Consider the following 21,730-nt stretch of genomic DNA (forward strand, 5'->3'; position numbering starts at 1 on the left):
TTATCTCGAATTTACTTTTTTTATTTTCTATCAGATTTAGGAATAATAAGATGGGGGAAAAATTAATATTGCTTTGTTAGTTACAGTTGGGGAGATAGCACAAAACCCTAGACTAGGTACCCTGTAGCTGGATCCCTAAACATCATTTCAAAGTGTGAGACTATTCAACAAGCCTGAATTAAGTAACTAGTAAATGCAAAGCATAGTGGGTGCTGAGAATACAAAGATAAAAGCTTATGGGGTCTACCCTCAAAGAGCTCTCAGTCTACGAGGAAGCAGACAGTAATTACAGTGTGACATTTTAAGTCCCATTTTAGAGACTTCCTAGAGAAGGTGACACCAGGCCTCCGTCTTGGCAAGTTGTGGCAATTAGACTTTAGAGAAGTGGGGAAAGGAGAAAGAATGTTCCAGGCAGAGGGAGCAGCATTTGCTAAGATCATGAGAAGATGAGAAAAGGGAAGAGCAAGTTGTTCTGCATAACTTCAGTGGGCAGTACGTGAAAATAGACAAGAGTCAAATCATGAAGGGCCTTGCCAGTCGTGTTTTAAAGTTTGGGTTTCATCCTGAAGGTGGTAAGGAGTGATGTAATCAGCTTCCGTTTATACAAAATGAAAGATGCCCTATATCAGTCTGAAACTTGTGTATGCAAATCCACATGAAATCTGCCCTCTTTGCTCACAAAGGAATTAAATGCATCATTTACTTTTAAAATTTATTTCTGAGCTCTCATGTGTTAACCTGTCTGGATAATTTTATTGTAACTAATTACAACTGGTTTTATTCTCTATTTATAATAGTTCTACAGGGGCAAATTAAATATAGATTTCACTCAAGAAATAACACAGGTCTGCCTGTATGCTTAAATTTTTATCAAACATAAGAAGTAGGGAAAATATTTTAGCTCAAGGAAAAGCTACAGAAGTCAAACTGCCTTAAAAATTGAGTCAACATTCAGTGCATCGTTTCAGGCCATTTCTAGTTTTTCTCCACATAGAATATAACTGCAACTCTTAAAGGATTTTTACTGTTTGAGGTTTGCTCCATTTTAGAGTTTGTGCTACCACTTATTGGAACACTGGTTTGAAAACAAAATTGTAAATCAGCCTTTGCAGAAGTTGCAAGAAAGTTTTACACATTCACGTTTTTTGTCACAACATCTCCTAATCTTGTAAGACAAAATGTTGTAATGATGATATGATTGTGTAAATACTATGGAAACATCAAATGTTATTTATCTGAACTGTTTTGCCAGTTTATAATATAAACATGCTAGAATTTATACATCCAGCCTAATGGATATCTCAATTGCTACCTTCAACAAGTTGAGGCTATAAAATTATATAGGCCACTGATACGTGCCTGGGGTTATCCAGCTGTTAGTTTCCCAGTGGAGAATGCCAGACTTTGGTGGTCAGAGCAAAACTCGTTTAGGACCCTGAGCCAGCCAGACAAGGTGCTTCATCCTGAAGGGGGCTTTAATTAAGGATGAGGTGAGGAGCAGCCATTGCCCCAAGTCAGTAGAGTTTCCAGAGATAGTGAGTTTACTGCAATTCTCTTTCTTAAAAATGATAATTTGTGGACACTGCTGTCCTAAAGGTCACCTGAACAAGCTACTTTCTGTGGTGACCTGGAGTTGAGCTGGACCCCGAAGGGGAGTCTTTACTGGTAAGATAGGGAATTTAGAGGGAGGCTTATGGACAAAGGCAGACAAGTGGCAAGAATGTGTTGCACATGGCAGTAGGTGGCCTGGCTGATGTAGAGGGCCATGTAAGATGGCACTGATGAGATGGAGCCCAAGGAAAAGACAGTTTTATGTATGGAACCACCTGTTATGTGGCAGTGAAGGTTCAGACCAATCATACAGGACCATCTGCATTTTGTTAATACCTGTGTGCACAGTCACAGGCAGGTCTTGGAGCCCTGGGAGCCTGGCAGCAGCCCAGCATCACTAGAAAGGTGAAGATGGCAGGGACAGCCTTGCCAATCCTGCAAGGATTCAGCAAGCCTCAGCACTGGGCCAGGGAAGCAGCCCAAGAAGCAGTGTCCAGGGCCCACAGACCAATAGAAGGCAGTCCTCACACCATTTCAGAAGTGGCAGCAGTCAGAGTTCTCAAGTTGGAAGAATGGTCTCAGGGGCAAATGCAAAATTCAGTATTTAAGTAGGAAGGGGTCAGAAATGTAGGATGATGATTGATAGGTTAGGACGACAACAGAGAAGGAGTCAGCCTAGCCTCGTGATTCATCACCTTATTACCATAAGCATGGTGCTTTTCCTTGGGCCTTAAGTTCTTTCATTTTTCCTATTTGTTAATACTCTCTCTTACAAGAGTAACAAGAAACAGTCACGTATGTACATATAATTTACCTTCAGCTATAAGGAAGGCATTTGAAGAAGGTCATTTTGTATTCAAAGAAACTATAATTAACTTTCCAAAAGAATACTTTTCTAATATGCCATGGTTTTACTATATTACTAGCACAGCATTTAAAAAACAAATATTGGCCCAAAATTAAACTCTCCTATCTGATATGACTGAATGAATGTTTCATTAAATACAAGTGGTGTAGATCACCATGCTGCTTAGTGAAGACTCTGCCAACCTGCTTATTTGAAAAGTCAGGCATACAACATTTTCATCTTAAAGTCTAACTCTAAGTTTTGTTCTTAAGAACAAATGACCAGAAATCCTTGTCCTGGCTTTATATGCATTTAACTCTATGACATTTGAAAATATTCCCTGTTTTTTCATAGTTCTGATTGATAATTTTATTACTGTCTTGAAAGATGGTGACCACCATGTCCTTAACATTCTCAAAAAAATAAATAAAAGTTGCTGCTGAAATTTACATTTTTCATATCTTTTTCATAGCTAGAACTTGTTCACACAATAGTTCTCTCTCAGAGTTACATGTAGGTTCTAATTAGAGCTCTAGTTAATGTTATGTATGCTAGGTAGTCTTTATAAATATTAATACTTCATTGCCATGAAGCGATCCTGTAGCCATCAACAGTCCTTTCCTCTGACAGGACTGATTTTATGGAATCAAATATTATGAAATGCAGAAGATACTAGATTTGTTTTGTTTTGACAGATTTTGTTTTGTTTGAATGTTTTCAATTTTCCTAATGAGAAATAACTTTTAGCAAGAAAGGCTGTGTTTGCCTGTTCTTGTATCCATTCATCTGGAATATGCCAAAGGAGGGGAAGGTCATACCATAGATGCTCCTGTTGATTGGGTGTTAGTCATAAAGACCATATTGAAAGCATGACACTAAGCAACAAAACAAAGGTAGGATATTTAATAACGTGAAAGTATATAGAAAATTACATTAAAAGCCCCAACTTCCTGCAGTGTCCTTGCTTCCTTCAATCTGTATATAGCAGAAGTACCACCCTGATCCCACTACCAATTTAAGTCTTCACACTGTTAAGTATAATTTATTGAGCACTTACTGTGGACCAGGTACATCCATTTTGAGTGTGTATTGTTTCAATTGTCCCCACAGTATCATTATGAACTGAACATTCCCCCACTTGATAGATGTGGCAGTGAGATTTGGAACAGTAGAAAAGTTAAATAACTTTCCCAAGACACATAACTAAAACGTGATGTTGCTTGGATTTGAACTGAGACCTATTTGACTCTAAAACCTGTGATCTTACCCACTCTTCTGTCTCAAGCATATATCTGTCAGTGAGTTGTATGAGAGAAAGAGTTATTCTGTGATTCTCAGACTTTCTAAAAAGATCAACAAGTCCTCCCCTGAACTCCTAATTCTTGGTATAATAAATTATATATAAACATTAATTCTTGGTATAATAAGGCTAGTAAAAAAAAGCTAGCATAAGCAACTACAGAAAGATACAATCTCAAATAAAATAACTTAGAACTTAAAAATACTAGGTGTTAGAGAATAGTATGATTCCTCTAATTCTGAAAATCATGAAAAGAGATTCGTAATTGAAGGTCGCTGACAGGGTACCTCCTTACACCTATCTGGCAGCCTCACAGTCATCCACATTAACCACGTATGTGCCTGAAGCCAAAGGTTTTCACTTAAAAGTTTCTATAAACAAATTATTACATTTCTAGGGGAAAAAATAATCCTAGGCTAATTTTAAAATTAACAATCTGAATTGCTCAATTTTTCCATTTTCTTTCAAAATGAAAACTTGGAATATGATAGACTCCATGGATGTGCTCCATACAGTAACCATTTTAAGTATATATAACAGATCTAAGAACATAGAGTTTGTTTTTTTTCATCTGTTTATTCATGCCAAGAAATTCTCTTTAAGATTGACTTAGTTTGGCATCAACCTTTAACACATCAATTGCGTAACTGGCTTGGGTCCACCTGCCTTTGTACTCTGCAGACACACAAACCATGTATAGGGCATGTTTCTCCACCAGATTTTTTTTTTTTTTTTTCAGAATTTCCACTGCCAAACAGACATTAAGCTACTCTAAATTCTTGACAAGTATGTAACTTTATAGGTACACAGTAGTGTATTTAAACATTGAAGAGAACTTTCTATTCATCCCACTCTTCTAACAGAGCCATTTAATCCTATCCAGAAAGATGAGTCCATTTTCAGACTCTCCTTTGATCCTACAGATTAGAGGGAGAGAGACGTCACCACTGAAAATTGAAAAAGGACGCAAGAAGAAATGGAGATCCATGACCATGGCCCCAAGAAAGCAAGAGCATGTTACTCAGGTTTCCCAAGATCCAAGTTAGAGAGGGAGAAGAGATTAGAGCTAGGAAACAAATACTTTTAAAAACAACATTTTGGAATTTATCAAAGTAGGCTTTAATTTCAGATCATAAAAATGAAACAGATCTCAGAGAATGTATTTTCTGAGAAACTTATTTCTGTCCCCAGTGGAAATGTAAAGTAAAATGCCCCAGACTCATTTTAAAGTCCAAAGACTGTTTTATATGCTAGCTTTGAGAAGCCTTTAGAATTGCAACACTCACAGGGTCAGAAGTTTTTTTGAACAGATTTTCTTCTGTCCCTTATGGCCTTTAGGCACTCCTTGAGCTAATATTCAGGAGTTATTTGAATGCTGTTGCTTCACTACACTGAAAGTGTTTTAACATAGAGGGAGGAAAATCCCACAGCCTATGTCAACATAATTTATCAACAAATTAAGTCCAAGAATGCATGATAATTTATGGATAACTTGGAGGAAATGGTAACTATGGTATCAATTTGGAACAAAACCAAGAAGTCAGATCTCACTTGATTTAATGTTATCTGAAGGATTTGGGCACAAGTTTAACATTTTGATCACGGAATAATCTTATGCCTTAACATGATGAAGACTGAGTCTTCCTTCCTGAAAAATCCTTAATACAGGACAAGGAATAATGAGTCTAAAATTTCATAACTATTTTCCTGCTCAAGGAAGAGAGAAGGAATAACCACTTACAATGAAAACTTTTCTTGCTACACTTCATCATGAGGCAAGTATTTCAGATGTTGGGAGATAGATTGTAAAGGTATGAAAGTTAACTTCACAGCTATACAAAGCTATACGTATGTGCACCATGTGTCAAATGAGAGAAAGTATAGATATTCAATGTTGTTGAATCCTCACAATTTTCTATATTAGAGTGGATGCAGCATCTGTTTTTCAATTTTTAATCATCAACATTGTCAAGCTTAGAGAAAAGTTAACTGTAAGTACAATTAACAAGGAACACCCACCATTCAGATGCAAAAATTATTAAAACTGTCATATTTGCATGTAGCATGTTAACACTGTTTTTAAACACAGATGACTAGTCAAATCCCCCACCTCCTGCTGGGATCCACATTGAATCGTTTGTGTATTTCCAGTGATAGGAAACTCATTATCTCCCAATACATCAAAACAAATAATAACCACATTTTCTCTTAACACTGAACGAAAATCTGCCTTCCTTGCATTTCTAGCCATTTATTCTGTTTCTGCTTTTTGGAAATAAATGGTCAAGATCTTTTCCTCTTCCCAGGGAGAAGAGCAGAAAAAATAACTATTGAGTACTAGGCTTAGTACCTGACTGACAAAAATAATCTGTACAACCCCCAGTGACACAAATTTACCTATATAACAAACCTGCACATGTACCCCCAAACCTAAAATAAAAGTTAAAATAAAAAGATCTTTTCCTCCTTCCCGAAGCTCCCTTTCATAACACTGAAGATGATCTCAGATATAGATCTCATCTATGTTTTCTTCTCTTGTAAATTGAGTACAAAGAAGAAGATAAGGATGATGTGAGGAGGTAGGGTAGGGCTATGGGCCTTCTTAAGGGCTGGCATTTTTTTCCATAAATTTTGATCTGTAATATTTTCATTTTCATTCAGTTTGAGATTTCTCAAATTTCAATTTTGCTATCTTTAAACCATGGGTTGTTGTGAAGTATGTCTAATTTTCCAAAAGAAGGGCTTTTTCTAGTTTTGTTGTTGTTGTTGTTGTTGTTTCTATCTTATTTGCATTGTAGTTGGAGAACATAATCTGTATATTGCAAATTTTTGAAATTTATTTAGACTTACTTTAATGCCAGCATATAGCCACTTTGTTTTAATGTTCCCTCAATACTTAAAAAGGCTATGTATTCTGTACTGTGCTCTATACATGTCAATTAGTTCAAAGGTTTTAATCACATTTTCTATTCATTTCTGAAAACATGTACTTATTCTTTCAATTACTAGGAGAAGTGTGTTAAAATCTTACTGTAACTGTGCTTGTCAATTTTTCCTTTTAGTTTCATTCATTTTTTTATTTGTCTATACTGAGGCTATATGATTAAGTGCATTTAAATTTAGAATTTCTACATATTCCTGGTAAACTGAAACTTTTATCATTATGTAGTATTTTTTTATTCTCTAATAATCTTTTTTTTCCATAAAGTCAACCTCTTCTAATACTAATATTGCAAAGCCAACTTTGTTTTGGTTAGTGTTTGCATAAATATTTTCCATCTTTTTTATTTTAATCTCTGTGTCCTTGTATTTAAATTATGTCTCTTGAAACAGTATATTTGGGTTTTGTTTTTTAATCAATTTGACAATTTTTGGTTTTTAGTGAGCGCATTTAGTCCATTTACATTTACTATAACCACTGATATGTTTAGGTTTAAAACTACCTACCATTCTATTTGCTTTTCATTTGTCCTGCACATTTTAGTTTCCTTTTCTTTGCTTTCTTGCCTTCTTTCTAAATTGATGGAGTATTTTGTATTATTCTATTTTCCCCTCTATTAGCTTTGTAGTTTTATTTTTTTTTTTACCATTCCTTTATTGTTTTTCCTACGGATCATTTGAACATGCATCCATGACTTATCAAAATTTAAGATAAATTAGTACTTTTAACTCTTCCTATGTGATTCAAGGACCTTAAAATATTTAAACTCTATTCTTCTTCCTGCCAAACTATATATGCTATTATTCTCATGTATTTTAATCCTAAATATTTTGTAAATCCCAAAATACTTTACTATTATTGTTTTAGGCAGTCAGTACTTATTTAGATTTATCCACATCTTTATTCTTTTCATTGTGCTGGAATTTTGAATCAAAAAGAGAACAGAAAAAAGAATTTAGTGCAAATAAGGGCCCTGAGGCATATGGAGAAACATTGCACACAAAGATCATAAGTAAGATATAATGAAATGGGCAGGAAAATACACACAAGAAAGTAACATTCTCTGAAGGCAAGAGGCACAAAGATATTCTTTATTGAAAAAGCTTTAGGCAGTTAATGAGTTGGAGAAGTATTGCCAAGTTACACTCACCAAATTTAGTAGTATGCCTCAATTTAGTGGGCACAAAAGCTGCTTATTGTTGAATGAACAACAAGCATAATGTAATTGGTTTCATACAATTAGGAGGTCAGCAAGCCATGCTTGTTATAATTGGCACTGCCATAGCCAGGGGCTTATGCGACCTCAAGTGATGATTTGCCTGAAGGAATAAGCCAGGAATGTGTGTGCTTTGGGCTCCAGAGACTTGACTAATCTGGCTGCAAGGCCTCAGGGAGGGAGGCCAAGAATCAAATCACAGTGCTCAGGCAGGCTTGGTAGACTCAGTTGAATGTAGTCAGTCTCCATTCAGTTCATCACTCACCAGTGTTTGATCTGGAGCCGGGGAAGTGGGAGATAGAGGAGAGGAGAGATCAAGTGGCCGGGAACCAGGAAAACACAATTGAAATGTCACTGCAGAGGCATCCCATGATAGGGCGGGATCTTAATTCCTTCCAAGGCCATCCACTTTGAAGCAGGTCTCCAGCCTGTGTGGAATGGGCTTAAACCTTCACACAAAGGGTCTTTAATTTCTAGTACTGAGCCACTCTGGAGCAAAGACTGATGTTGCTGTTTGTTTCAAAATACAGGTTTACCTCCACAAGGTAGCAGATTGATGAATGGTTGTTAACATCCCAAATATCAGGGTTATCTTTTCCCAAACATTTTCTAAATTAATAATTAAGTTTAAGAAAGCCTGTAATCCCAGCACTTTGGGAGGCCAAGGCGGGTGGATCACAAGGTCAGGCGTTCGAGACCAGCCTGGCCAACATAGTGAAACCCCACCTCTACTAAAAATACAAAAAATTAGCCAGGCATGGTGGTGGGTGCCTGTAATCCCAGCTACTCAGGAGGCTGAGTCAGGAGAATCGCTGGAATCTGGGAAGTGGAGGTTTCAGTGAGCCGAGATTGCATCACTAAATGCTAGCCCGGGCGACAGTGTGAGACTCCATCTCAAAAAAAAAAAAAAAAGTTTAAGAAGGAAAAAAAAAAAGAGTTTAGCTGGGTATGACATACTCACAAAGATGCCAGAAAATACTCCTAACAATTAACAATCATTTATCAGTAGACAATGTTGTTTCCTTGAGATTCTGCAAGCATAAGCTTCATGTTGCCAGTGGCCAAAAACAGCTGAAGAATGAGAAGTAAAGCCTTTGTTTCTCTGCTCTTCTGTTTCAGCCTATGACCCATTGGTTCATCTGGTTTATGTGTAGTACAGATGAGTCACAGATTGGTCGTTCACATGCATTAGTTGGTTTTCTTCCCCATGTTCATGAACTGTATGCCTAACCTCATCCAATCATCTGGCAAATGAACACTGTTGTCCACAGAGGAAGCTACGTGAGAGGGGTCCATTTGCAATGCAAATCTGTCATCATTGCTAGAAAAGCAATTCGAAGTAGCATGATGTTTTTCCTATGAGAACAGCATATTGTAAAGTTCTGATAGAACACAATGCAATGCCAAGGGCTTCTAGGACACTTGATTCGCCACGCTCTAAAACAAAGAAATGAACTATCAGGGAGGCTGATAATTTGTTGATTTTGGTGATGTTTTTGTTTATCATTTAAAGCACACCAAATTATTAACAATCTGTTTTGCCAGAACTGATAAGAATCTAGAACTATAAATCTACTGCTGGCCATCGATTAAGACAGTTCTCTCTTGTTACTTATTATTAGTATTTATTTTCTCCACTAGAACTGCTTAGCTTGAGTGAATTCTAGCTGATAATTTCAGAAGGGTGAAAAGCTAACTAGAACTGGGCTTTTGGCCCAGATAAATCTGATTCCAGTACTATGAAAGAAACAGCAAGGGAACTAGAAAGTCTTTGACAAAAAAATGTTGATAATTGGCTAAAAACTGAGGAGGGAAACAGAAAACTTGGAGAGCTATGAATGTTATTCTAAGTAGAAGAAAGACGCAAGGGACGGATCAAGGTGCTGTGACATTAACAACCCTATCTTTAAGGCTAAAAAAATTTTAAAACACCTATAATTTCACTTAAAACTACTCTCCAGAACTCATAGGAAATAAGTCTTCCTCAGGACCTAAATTGCAGAAACAAAATGGAAATCTGGGGTTTGAATCTCTGCTCTGTGTGACCCTGGGCAAGTTCCCTCAACTGAGTCTACATTTCAGTGACATCCTTTTTTTTCCTCATCTGTAAACTGTAGATGAAGTAACTACCTCTACCATAGGGCTGTTATTAGGATTAAATAAGAAGCTTTGTAATTCTGCCTTCCCAATCAAATAATAGATCTTTTTATATTGCTAAGAATTTACCTATTTTATACCAATTAATTTTAGAATATTACCAAGTTTGTATATGAATCTGTATAAAATATTATACACTTTTTTCTAAATCAGATTTCAATCTACATAATTTATTATATTAATTACTCAGGTTATCATTATCAATAGCAATTACTGGATGAGTAAAACAGTAGTAAACTTCAGTGCCCTCAGCTCTTGCTGAAGTAGTTCTTACCTTCCAGGATTATATTGAAAAACAAAATACTCCAAATACCTCTAAGACCTTCGCTCAATGAGTCCCTTTTATTTAAAAAGTTTCAGAGAGTAAGTAAAAAGAGTACTTTGGTAGGAACTAGTTTATCACCCTGTCCCTAGAAAGGATTGGGAGCAATCATTTTGAGCAGGTGGGTATCTAAATCATTAAGAATGTTGGGAGGAAGGAGGCCAATGATAAAGAAGCTCCTCCTTCTAACAAACATGAATCCTTGACCTTGACCTTTTTTCTACTTTACTCCATTTATGAGATTAAATCAGTTTGACTGAGGAAGCTAGGTATAATAAGGTTTTAAATCCACACAGATCAAGAAGTATCACCAACTTGAATTTAACCACTATCTTTTCTTTAACCACAAGCGTTCACAGGATAGCACCATTAAATAATACTTGCAAAGCATGCACAGTGTCCCACACAGAACTAGTAAAGATACAGTTATTTTACTCCAGGGGTTTACAGTCTAGAAACAAAAAAAGTATATTGTGAAGAATCTGAATACTTTTAAAAATCTGTGTGTTATTGTTGAGGATAGACTGTCTATTTTAGAGATGGAGAAACAAAGAGAAAAAAATTGATACCATGACCCTAGATCACACAGGGAGTGACAGATTCAAAATAATTTCAGTCTTCTTTGTCCTATTACTAGTGCGTTCTCATCACTAGTCTACAGTGGCTTATTCAAAAGTAGTTCTAAATTATTTCTTAAACCAAAAGCAGCACAAATTATAAAAGTCTAAATGGTACTCAACACCATTCAAGGTGCAGATAATTTTTGCCCATGAAAACATGCTGAAGGGACTCCATGTTGTGGTAAGTTATCAAATTATGGAAAGAACATTGCAGAGATTAAAATGTTGCATAAGAGAGAGAAAGCAGCATGAGTCAGGGGTTTGGGAAATATGAGTCAGACTGAAGGGAAGGAGCCAAAAACACAGAGAATGAGGGCCTAAGCAGGGACTTAATGGACACCACAGAGATGTGGACAAAGTTGCCTCCATTAACTTTGAGAGAAAATCAAATGTGCGGTTCCCTAGACTTGGGGGTCAGTGTGACAAAGAGGCTAGAAGTGAGAGCTGAGCAAAGATTAGCCTGCGTTATTTAAAGCAACTAATGGTGCCAAAGTCAGCAAGAGAAGGACCTGCAATAGTATAAATCACTAGGAGGGAGCACGTGGGCACATTTTTGAAAAATGAGGGAATCACCAAATATTGCCATTAGCTGTTGTTAATGTATTAGAATGATGAAATGTGTTGTGATATTTTAGGAAGCACATTCTATTATTTTGTTCTTTGGTAATGTTAACATTAGGCTCTGTCTACGTAGTTCAGAGAGACTCCTTATGTTGTTCAATCCAGACTCTCTACTCCTGCCTTTAAGGCCTTGAATTTTGTTCATGACAGAGCTAGCATTTCATGATCCTCTTCAACCAGGCACTGCACCAGGCTCCTCACACAGAGCCCCTGCAGCTGTGCTGACTCCATCTGTCTGCCATTCTTCTCATGGAAACCAGTTTTGTCTTATCAGCATTTTCTAATGTGAGCTGCTTTCTGCCTAGAAACAGCTTCCTTTTCCTGGCAACCCATGTATCTTGTCTTCTTCAAAATGCAGTGGAGAACCCACCTCTTCTGGCGAATCTGCTTTATACCTCATAGCCTCTGCACTCCTGGACTCAATTGCTCAACATCATTTTTCTTTTATTAACATCTTACTGATTTTGCTGTGTTTCTCAGATATTACCTGTTACTCTGCTTCATACATTTTTAGCTCCATTAGGTAAAACACTGATCCTACTCTTCCTGAAACTTTAGGTACCAGTTCTCAGCAAATGGTAATAACTCATTTATCCATTTATTGAACAAATATTTATTGAAAATCCACCATGTTTCATGCACTATCCTAGGCACTGGGAATACAGGGGGGAAAGTAAGACATAGATCCCCCACCCCCACCCAAAGAGCTTGGGTCCAGGTCCCAGGAAACTTATTAACTGACTGCCTGAAAAACCAAGTGAGCTTAACTGCCAAGGATAAATTATAATCATGCAAAAACAACAAAAAATTTCTCCCCATAGTAATTTGTCCTAGATTTTCAGGAAAATCATGGCTGACCTGAGTAGTTTCCCTTATAAATAAAGCATTGCTTTTGCTAATGCAGATATTCTCCCATACAAATGTAGGAAACTGATTTTTCTTACACACCATGGAGATACCTACAAAAGGCTGTGTTTGCACTATGGGAAGTCAGGAGCAAGTAGAGGGCAGTGGACTGTCATCAACACTCCTGGGAGAGCCAGCTTTTCCAGAGCATCTGCACAGGGATGGGTATTCTGCTTTTGAGTTTCTGACATCATTGTCCATTTTAGTAATTTTTGTATCATAGTGAGCTTTCTGGTATTTATGGCAAATGGAAATGCATAGAAGTAGAAAAGCCAAACATAACAGAATTTAACAATGTATAATAATTTTATGTGACTTTGTATAGATGTGTAAATAAGTAATTCCAGGATCTCAAAGTATAAGTTTCAAAATAATAAAATTGTGTTATTTAAATAAACTAATAAATTGACATTAATATAATTGAAAATAGGTCAAAGAAATTCAGTCTGTTTATAGCCTTTAGCATTAGATAAACCATCAACAGCAAAGGAGAGGATAAATATTCTAAACCACAGCCAGAGAAGCCATAAATGGAAATGTAGTTAGTAGCTGCCTCCTGGTCACAGAGGTCACTTTTTTGACAATTTTATGAGTCCCGGTAAGTAAAATGTGTAATCACCAGTCAGTCCTAGGTGAGGCAAGTCTTGTTGCAGCTTTGTTTGGGTTTTGGTTGAGAAAGGGGAGGAAAGTAGTGGCAGTGAGCACAGTGGTATTTGTTTTTTGTTGTTGTTTGTTTTTATTAATTTAACTCACCTAATATTTTTATTAAATAACCCACTCAGAAAGTAAACAGACCTCATTCTTAAGAAGGAGTAGCACAGGTTTTTGTGTTTAAAATCTACTTAATGATATATTAATTCCACTGGAAATGTTAGCCTATTTATCAGACACTAAGAAATGAGCAACAAGAAAGTAGGAAGGAAGTCATAGGGCATCAGTTGTAGGAATGCAGCGGGGTGGAGGCAGTTTGCAGATAGATGTCAAAAAGAAAAGCCTCAGTCACTGCTGAGGCCTCCCTTAGAAAATGCAGCAGCCAGCCCAGGGCCTTGATCATCTGCCAGAGGAAACTTGCCACATCTGAATCTAACATTGCCGTATCTCTCAGGACTATTATCACTGCAAATGCTGGCAAATGTTCTTGACATAAAACAATAGATATTCTGCTGTCATTTCTGCATTAACGAGTCATAAAGCTCTGAAGAAACCCCAGTAGAAAGGTTTTCATCAAGTGCATCTGAGAAAATAATAAAAGATAAAAAACAGCAGATAATTTCAAAGCAAGATTGTTGCACCATCTCATAGTACCTAAAAAGGACAGATAATCACTGACTTGAAAATAATACTAGTAGTAATTATAATAAATTTCAAAACAAAACAAAATAACAAAAACCTTAGCCAAAACTTTAAAACCAAGTTCAAAGAATTACGTAAGTGGATGCTTTATAGATTATTATCCAATAAATAGCCATACATCACTCAAGTATTTTTCATCTCCCCTCCCTCTTTCTTATCAAAAGAATCTCTCTTATCATTTCCCCACCCAGCTAAGTGAAGCTGATTTCTGAGGACAACCCTTTTACAGTCTCAACTTCATATATTATTATACTGCACAGTGTAAATGTGGCAGTCCTCCTTGAACATACAGAAAAGTGAAAGGCAAACCAACCTCAGGGGCTACTCTCTGAGATTCTTAGAGGGAAGACAGAAATTGGGTAAATTTTTTATTATTGATTCTTTCCCTACTTTTTCTTCCAACATACTACTATGAGTCTGCCACAGTGATGATCTAAGACCCCTGAAATCTGCCTCCGGGGTCTTAAATCATCACTGTGGTAGACCCAGGGTAGTATTTTAGTTTTTATACAAAAATTGTCATCTAGGAATCACAAGTTTTATGATATTTGTTAATGAAGCTTAGAGTGGTTGTTGAAGAATGATGAAATTATATGATCCTTTCTTGTGTACTACTTAACTTCATGATAGGAGAGCCAAATGAATATAAAAGTGATACAGATAAGGCAAAATTAGATTTTACTTATAATTACTGTAAATATGAATGTACACACACAACTTTATATCACCTTTTGATCCCAAAGAAATTTCTCACAACTAGTTCATTATGCTATCACTGAGCATTTTTTACTTTTCTAGAACTGTAACCTGCATACTCATTAAGGCACATTTAGTAAATTATTCCAAGAAGTACACTGCTTTGAGAAAATATGGATTTTTAAACTACACAGCCTAGAGGAATATGATCAAATTGAATCCTTTGCATTCTGAAATTTGCAGTGAAAGATTTATACATACATGTTACCCTGCTGTTTGCAAAAATAAACAGCTACAGGGAATGTATAATATTAAAGGTTGATTACACCCAGTTATTAGTCAGATTTTTAGAAATCTGTCAATGGAAATTATCTCAAATGCAATATGTTGGATGAAAAAGCAAGTATCATACAATCTATTAAAATTTTTAACATACAAAACAATACCATATGTTCTAATGGATGCATCCCTGTCTAACGAAAGCACAAAAACATCTCAGGGAAGGATTCATTCCTACCGAGACAGTGGTAGCTGATGGGTCAAGGGATGAGGATGGTGTGAGGCTTTAGCTGTATCTGAAATGTCTCTTAACAAAACAAAATGAGCCAAGACCAACATGGCAAAATGTTAGCATTTGTTAAATCTGAGCAGTACTCACTGGTATTTGCAAAATTATTTTCTGAACACTTGAAATAATTTATAATTTTAAACATTTCCAATGTAAGAACATTATAAACTTTTAAGAATAAAGTAAAAATTTAGCTTAAGAAGTGGCAAAATGGAGGAAATATCAACATCTTCACAACTGACAATTCTTTCTGTGTTGCGTGTCTCTGACAGACATAGACGAGTGCACTGCAGGGACGCACAACTGTAGAGCAGACCAAGTGTGCATCAATTTACGGGGATCCTTCGCATGTCAGTGCCCTCCTGGGTATCAGAAGCGAGGGGAGCAGTGTGTAGGTAAGTACCACAGTGCAGTGAGCACGGTCCTGTCTTGAGTACCTTAACTGTTTCAACCTCAAGCATTCCAATTGAAGCATTCATGTTTCTTTGGAGAGTGGTAGCCAATAATTCCTTATTCTTTTATAGACTACCAATCCATTTTCCACAATAACAAGAAACAACCTTAAAGGTTGAGCTATTCTGGATAACAAAGTGTTGGTTAAATGTTAGACGAAGCAAGAGCAGAAATTTGGGGTATGAATGGGACAATAAAAACAACCACAAAAAACTTTAAATTTGCTGTTTTGGGGGCCATCGCGCTAACACACTGGTACTGTGGGCTTCATTCACCATTCACTGCTGCAGAGCATAGCATAGCACAGCACATAGAGCAAATGGTGGAGTTGCATTCCAAGCACCAACCCCAGCTCACTTTGAGACCTTGAGCAAGTTACTTAAATCCTGTGTCTCACTATGTTCACTTGTACTGTGGAGATGATACTAGGCCCTACCTCCAGAGCTCATGTAGGGAATGCTTAGAATAGTGCCTGTCCCTGTGCAGTAAAGCTGTTTGCTATCATTGTATTCTGAGTCAACAGATGGGTATTAAAGGCTCTTTATGCTGCAAGCCTTTGTAGGGTACCATGAGTACAAAGCCAAGTTCACCATGTGCCTCTGCTGGAGGGCCTAAGAGCGTGAGCTCTCTGACAGCAAGACCAGGTCATCTTGTGTCACTGTGGTCTCCCCAGTCCAGGAAGTGTGCCCACCATGTGATGGAGGCTCTATGCGTGTGTTTTGAGTGAATGGAAGATCAAAGTATGAGGAAGCCAACTGGCAGATAGTGAAGTAAAATACAGTACTCTGGGCTCAATCATGAGGCCCAGCACTAGGCATGAAACTCTGACTGTCCATTTATTTACATACCCCCTCTTACCACAGATCAGTGAAGAAGCCTTATTTCCTCTTAGGAACAGAGGGTGAGGATGTGGGGACAGACAACCAGTGTCAGTTTTCGCCTGAGAATGTGAGCTGTTGATGTTCACATGTCAACACTGAGTTCCATGTGGGCCCCAGCCCAGTTCTGCCTGCCATAGGGCTGTGCCTAGATGCTGGGGTTAGTGCCCAGCCTCTGAGGAAGGCCTAGGGTTTGCTATAAATGAAGCTGTGATTTAAAAGAAGAGTGTGTAGAAAATTCCAGAGATAACAAAGTTTGGCCATTGTATTAGACAGGAAAATAAACATTTGAGGGCATAAAAAGTACAGAAAAAAGAACTAATCCAACTTAGTGTGGGGTGAATCAAAGAGAATGGAACATATGGTCACAGCCATTTTAATGTGGTAGGAGGAAATATTCCTAAACTCAGATCTAATCATGTATCTTCCCCTCCTGCTTCCCTCACTGAGAGAATCAAGTCTACATTCCTCGACAGAGCATGAAAGGTCTTGCTCAATCTGATCATTGTCCAGTTCTGTTGAATAAACACCTCTCCCCCACCACAAAATATTACACCCCAGCTTTATTCCACCAGTTCCCCACACACATCACACAGTGTTACTTACACTTTGGTGCCTCTATACAAGCTCTTTACACACCAAAAACATTCCCTCCTGGCAAACTCTTATTTCACTATCAAATCCTAGCTTAGGATCACCTCCTCTGGGAAGCCTGCTATGATTTACCCAAATATAATTAGTTGCTCCTCCCCTGTGCCAGTACTTCTCAAATTATGATGAAGGATACTCTTTTGTAAATTTCCAATCTATGGCAGACCAATACTTCTGTAAAGTACAATAAAAATAATGTTGCAGTAATGTCAAATTGCTATTTCTAAACATGTACTCTCAGTTTCTGTATTTATTCATTGCAGACTGGTCCAAATAGCCCATGAACCAGCAGCAGTCAGCAGGCCACACTTCAAGTAGCATGGTGCTCCCTGTGTCCCATACACTCCTTTCTATTGTTGATCTTCTCATTCCATGGAATAATTTGTTTCATGCCTATCTTTCACACCAGACAGGGCAGAACATATGTATACTGATTATCATTATAAACTTGGGGTGCCAAACACAGTGCCAGCAAATAACAATGGTTCAATGAATGTTTATTAGTTAAGAAGACATGCATCATGTATTCACCAAATAGTTATTGAGGGCTTACTGTGTAACAAGCATTGTTCTAGGCACTGGGATAGTAGTAAACAAATTTTACAAATTCATAGCCCTCGTGGAGCTATTAGAAAGTATAATACCATTCATACAAATTAGCTATCAATACTAGCACCTAATGATAGTACTGAGGACTAGGAAGCACTATGCTAAAATTGCTCTTAATTAGTGTGAAGTTTCGATTTATTCGAATAATGTTTATTGAACACCTACTACTATGCCAGGCCCTATTCCAGATCTAACAATGAACAGACAAAAAACCCTCTACCTCCACCTCAAGGGGAGAAGACAGGTCTTATTTGCCATGCGTTATAGTGAGGGAACACACAAGAAGCAAATAAACACATAACACAATGTTGAGTACTGTTAAGGACTGCAAAGAAGTCTAAAGCAAGGTAAGGGAATAGATAGGGCAGAAGAACCTATTTTATATTGGTGGGAAGGGTGGCCACCCTGAGGAGGTGACATTTGAACGGACACCTGAACCAAAGGAAGGGGAAAAGCCATGTGAATATCTTCTTACTATTTATTTCAATATTCAAGTTAAATCAAATATATCTTGCAGCTTATTAGCTCCCATTTATGTTTACTTGCTTTGTGCCAGGAACTTTGCCTACATTATGTCATGTAACCCTCCCAATAATTCTACTTACAGAAGAGGAAATGCAACCTCGAGAGGTTAAGACCAAGCTAGTAATTGCCAGAACAAAGATTCAAACTCAGGTTATCCTGAGGCCACTTGAGCACACTACTTAATTTTAGTTATTAAAGTACCAAAAGAGCCCAGCATAAAGGTTTGTTTTGTTTTGTTTTGTTTTGTTTTACCACAAGGCAGTGTCACTATATAGCATTACATTGTATATGCATAATGGTTGTTTTAAATTACACATGCCATGTTGAAGTTGTCACAAAGTGTAGAATCATGAATTAATGAAATTTTATTATGCTTCTAAGATGTTAGTCCTACTTAGCAAGTTCTCAGTTGAGCATTTTATAGTTGAAAATATTTATATGAGAAGGACACAGGCTGGAACACTTCATCAAAGTGTCAAAAGAGCACTCTCAAGAGGTAACTTATTTAGCATCCTATTCTTCCACAGTGTTCTTTTATTTGATACACAAAAACGTCCTAAGATACACATGGCAAGCCTTGCTATCCACATCTTGCAGTATCTTACCAAGATACTGAAGGCGTAAGTGACTTAGCCAAGGTCACCAGTTGAGCACAGTCCACAACTCTTTCTTCTTTGTTTTGTGCTGCACCATGCACTTCAGTAGTTCTTTTTTACTTCTGTAATTATATATAAGCTTTTAGATCCCCAAACTGACATCTTATATATATATGCAATAGTCTCAATTATTTTGTTTTCTTTAAATCTCAATCCACCCACCAAGTTTATTTACCACTGAATGGCATGAACATTGAGTCTTTGTTCTTAACGTCTTAACTCAGAATACAAAGTATATTTAAAATACATATACCCTAATTTTAACAAAATAGGAAATTATTACTTTTAAAAAGAGATTTTCTCTACATAGGTTTTCTAGATAATGCTTTTCAGAGAATGCTAATTCAATAATTTGGTTCTCTTTGTGTGTGTGCCTGATAACCTAGACATAGATGAATGTACCATCCCTCCATATTGCCACCAAAGATGCGTGAATACACCAGGCTCATTTTATTGCCAGTGCAGTCCTGGGTTTCAGTTGGCAGCAAACAACTATACCTGCGTAGGTAAGCCTTTTGAGAACTTGCTGATTTCTCTCTGCACAAAAGGAAACCCCATGCCATGTTGCAGTATTTCCAGTTTTCTGTGTTCTTGAGTAAATAGTTTCCATTGACTTCCCTTCAGCAATCATAAAGCTTAAAAGATAATAACCAATCTGTGTCTTAAAACACATCAAGATGTGAATGGGAAACTTTTTAACTTTGGTTTTAGTTCTCCTCTGTGGATATATCAACAAATGTAAAAGTACAGATCAATTGATATACATACACCAATTAGTCAACAGTGTGTGATATAATGCTGAAAGTGCCAAAAGGGTTACTACAAGTTCAAGTATATAAACTTTCCACTGAAAGTGCATCTGATTTTTACATGCCTCTTCTACCCTTTCAGAATGCAATGTCACGGCACACAATTAAAAGATTGGCATGACATGGAAAAAAATCTAGTGTAGGAAAAATGCCTTTTCACAATATTTTCAGTGCTTTAGAGCATTGCAAAACTCCGTATGGGTCTCAAAGGCTTATGTTATAATTGTAATGGAATTTAACAGAACCCATTTAAAAAGTAATAAATAGCACAGATAAATCTTCAGTACAGCATGCTGAGAGACCATATCAGTATAAGTGTCTTATATCAATTATTTATAGAATTGGCATTTTGTATCTGAACAACAACAAAAGAAAATAGATACTGGAATGTATACTTATTAGAAGCATTAAATTCCTTTGGAAAGATTCATCAAACATCAAACTAACTGTCATTCCTAGAAAAAATATTTTGGTATTTCCAAAAGAAGTATATGACAGATGTTTGAAGTTGTTCCAACAAATATGAAACCTAAATGGACGGTCTCCAGTGAGCTTCTGCAGGGCAAATAATTCAGCTAGGGAATTACTCACTTATCAGCAGATACATAGGTACAAAAGAGCAAGGATATGTTTAAAGTCTATATATATGTGTGTGTATATATATACATATACATATATATATATAAAACTTTTTTTCAGATATAAATGAATGTGATGCCAGCAATCAATGTGCTCAGCAGTGCTACAACATTCTTGGTTCATTCATCTGTCAGTGCAATCAAGGATATGAGCTAAGCAGTGACAGGCTCAACTGTGAAGGTAAAACTCTTCCCAGATAGTATGGAATAAAGTCCAATTCCTATGACTGCTGTTGTTTTATCTGATTATGTACCCGTTTATGAAAACAAATGCTTACCCATGGGAATTCTGTTCTAAAATCCAGTTAATGTAGTTCAGTTATTACATTGCCTTTTTAGTGTGTTACCAAGAAAAAGGAAAAGAAATAAAAATAACTGAAATATTAGGTGCAGGCTGGCTCTAATAATTAGAAAGGGTGCTCTAGCATGTTGCTTCTCAGTGTGTTATCCAGTGACCAGGTATGTCAGCACCTCCTGGGAGCTTATGAGAAATGAAGAATCTCAGGCTGCAACCCAGACCTCCTGAGTCTGAATCTACATTCAGCAAAAACTCCAGGTGACTGGTGTGCACATTTAAGTTTCAGAATAGCCAAGTGCATGTCAAAACATTAAAATAAAAATCAAGAGATCTGGTTTCTGGTTCTATTCCTGCTACTGTGTGACTTGGGTACATTTCTTGAGTTGCCTGGGTTTCACTTTCCACATGAACAAGAGGAGGGCCATTTAACTAGATTCATGACCTTCAGAGTCCATTGCATGTGCACATTTCGTTGTATAATTCAAAAGGCATTAGACATCCTGAGGGGGATGCCACAGACACTTGATGTCCCTGACCTCCTCACGGTTCACTCAGCTTTACACAAAGCTCAAACCCCACCGAGAGAGGCCTCACATCATGCCATTACACTCAAAACTGAAAGAGGCTACCTCAGGACAGCTGCCTCTGCCCTTCTGAGTAAACTGTAGGGACATCACTATTCAGAAATGCAAAGCATTCTTCCCCTGAAGGCCAGATCCTGCCAAGCTGTCATTCTGGAAGCTGCACAGGTTAGGGGACTTGGCATTCAAAGCTCAAATGAACTTGGCGTCAAAGTCACCCAATTTCTGAGAAGACAAACATGAACTCTGCATCCTGGATGGGTCTGCAGAGTCCAAAATGAAGGCCGTCAACCACAAGCCAATTAATTCAGTAGTGTAGTTAGGTCCAGGATAGCCAAATTGTCAGCAATGATTCAGTAAAAGTCATGATAAGAAAAACTTTTTGTGCTATGAAGTCATAGAGAGAAATAAGCTGATATTGTTAGAATTTGCCTTTTAGCTGCTTATAAAGTTTTATATTTCTATTTCAGAATTTGCAATATTTTTACTCTCTTTAGCTCACCTCAAAAGTGTACTACTTCCCCTGGACTGTTG

At 37.1% G+C, this 21,730-nt stretch overlaps 1 protein-coding gene and 1 long non-coding RNA gene across 9 annotated transcripts in view; one reads left to right on the forward strand and one right to left on the reverse strand.

Annotated features, from left to right (window-relative positions):
- Positions 1–21,730, forward strand: part of EFEMP1 (EGF containing fibulin extracellular matrix protein 1) — a 57,199-nt gene that overhangs the window by 26,755 nt on the left and 8,714 nt on the right. For all 8 annotated transcript variants that reach the window (XM_002812017.4, XM_003775919.4, XM_063713673.1 and 5 more), the window contains 3 exons: positions 15,371–15,493; positions 19,257–19,376; positions 20,379–20,498. In XM_002812017.4, the coding sequence (XP_002812063.3) occupies positions 15,371–15,493; positions 19,257–19,376; positions 20,379–20,498 (363 nt within the window). The remainder of the gene's footprint in view (positions 1–15,370; positions 15,494–19,256; positions 19,377–20,378; positions 20,499–21,730) is intronic.
- LOC134759708 (uncharacterized) overlaps positions 19,307–21,730 on the reverse strand; it is a 60,690-nt gene continuing 58,266 nt past the window's right edge. Inside the window, exon 4 of the long non-coding RNA XR_010136294.1 lies at positions 19,307–19,505. This is a non-coding gene — a long non-coding RNA (uncharacterized LOC134759708). The remainder of the gene's footprint in view (positions 19,506–21,730) is intronic.

The sequence above is a fragment of the Pongo abelii genome, chromosome 12 (genome assembly GCF_028885655.2).
Source record: "Pongo abelii isolate AG06213 chromosome 12, NHGRI_mPonAbe1-v2.0_pri, whole genome shotgun sequence".
NCBI classification, from domain to species: Eukaryota; Metazoa; Chordata; class Mammalia; order Primates; family Hominidae; genus Pongo; species Pongo abelii.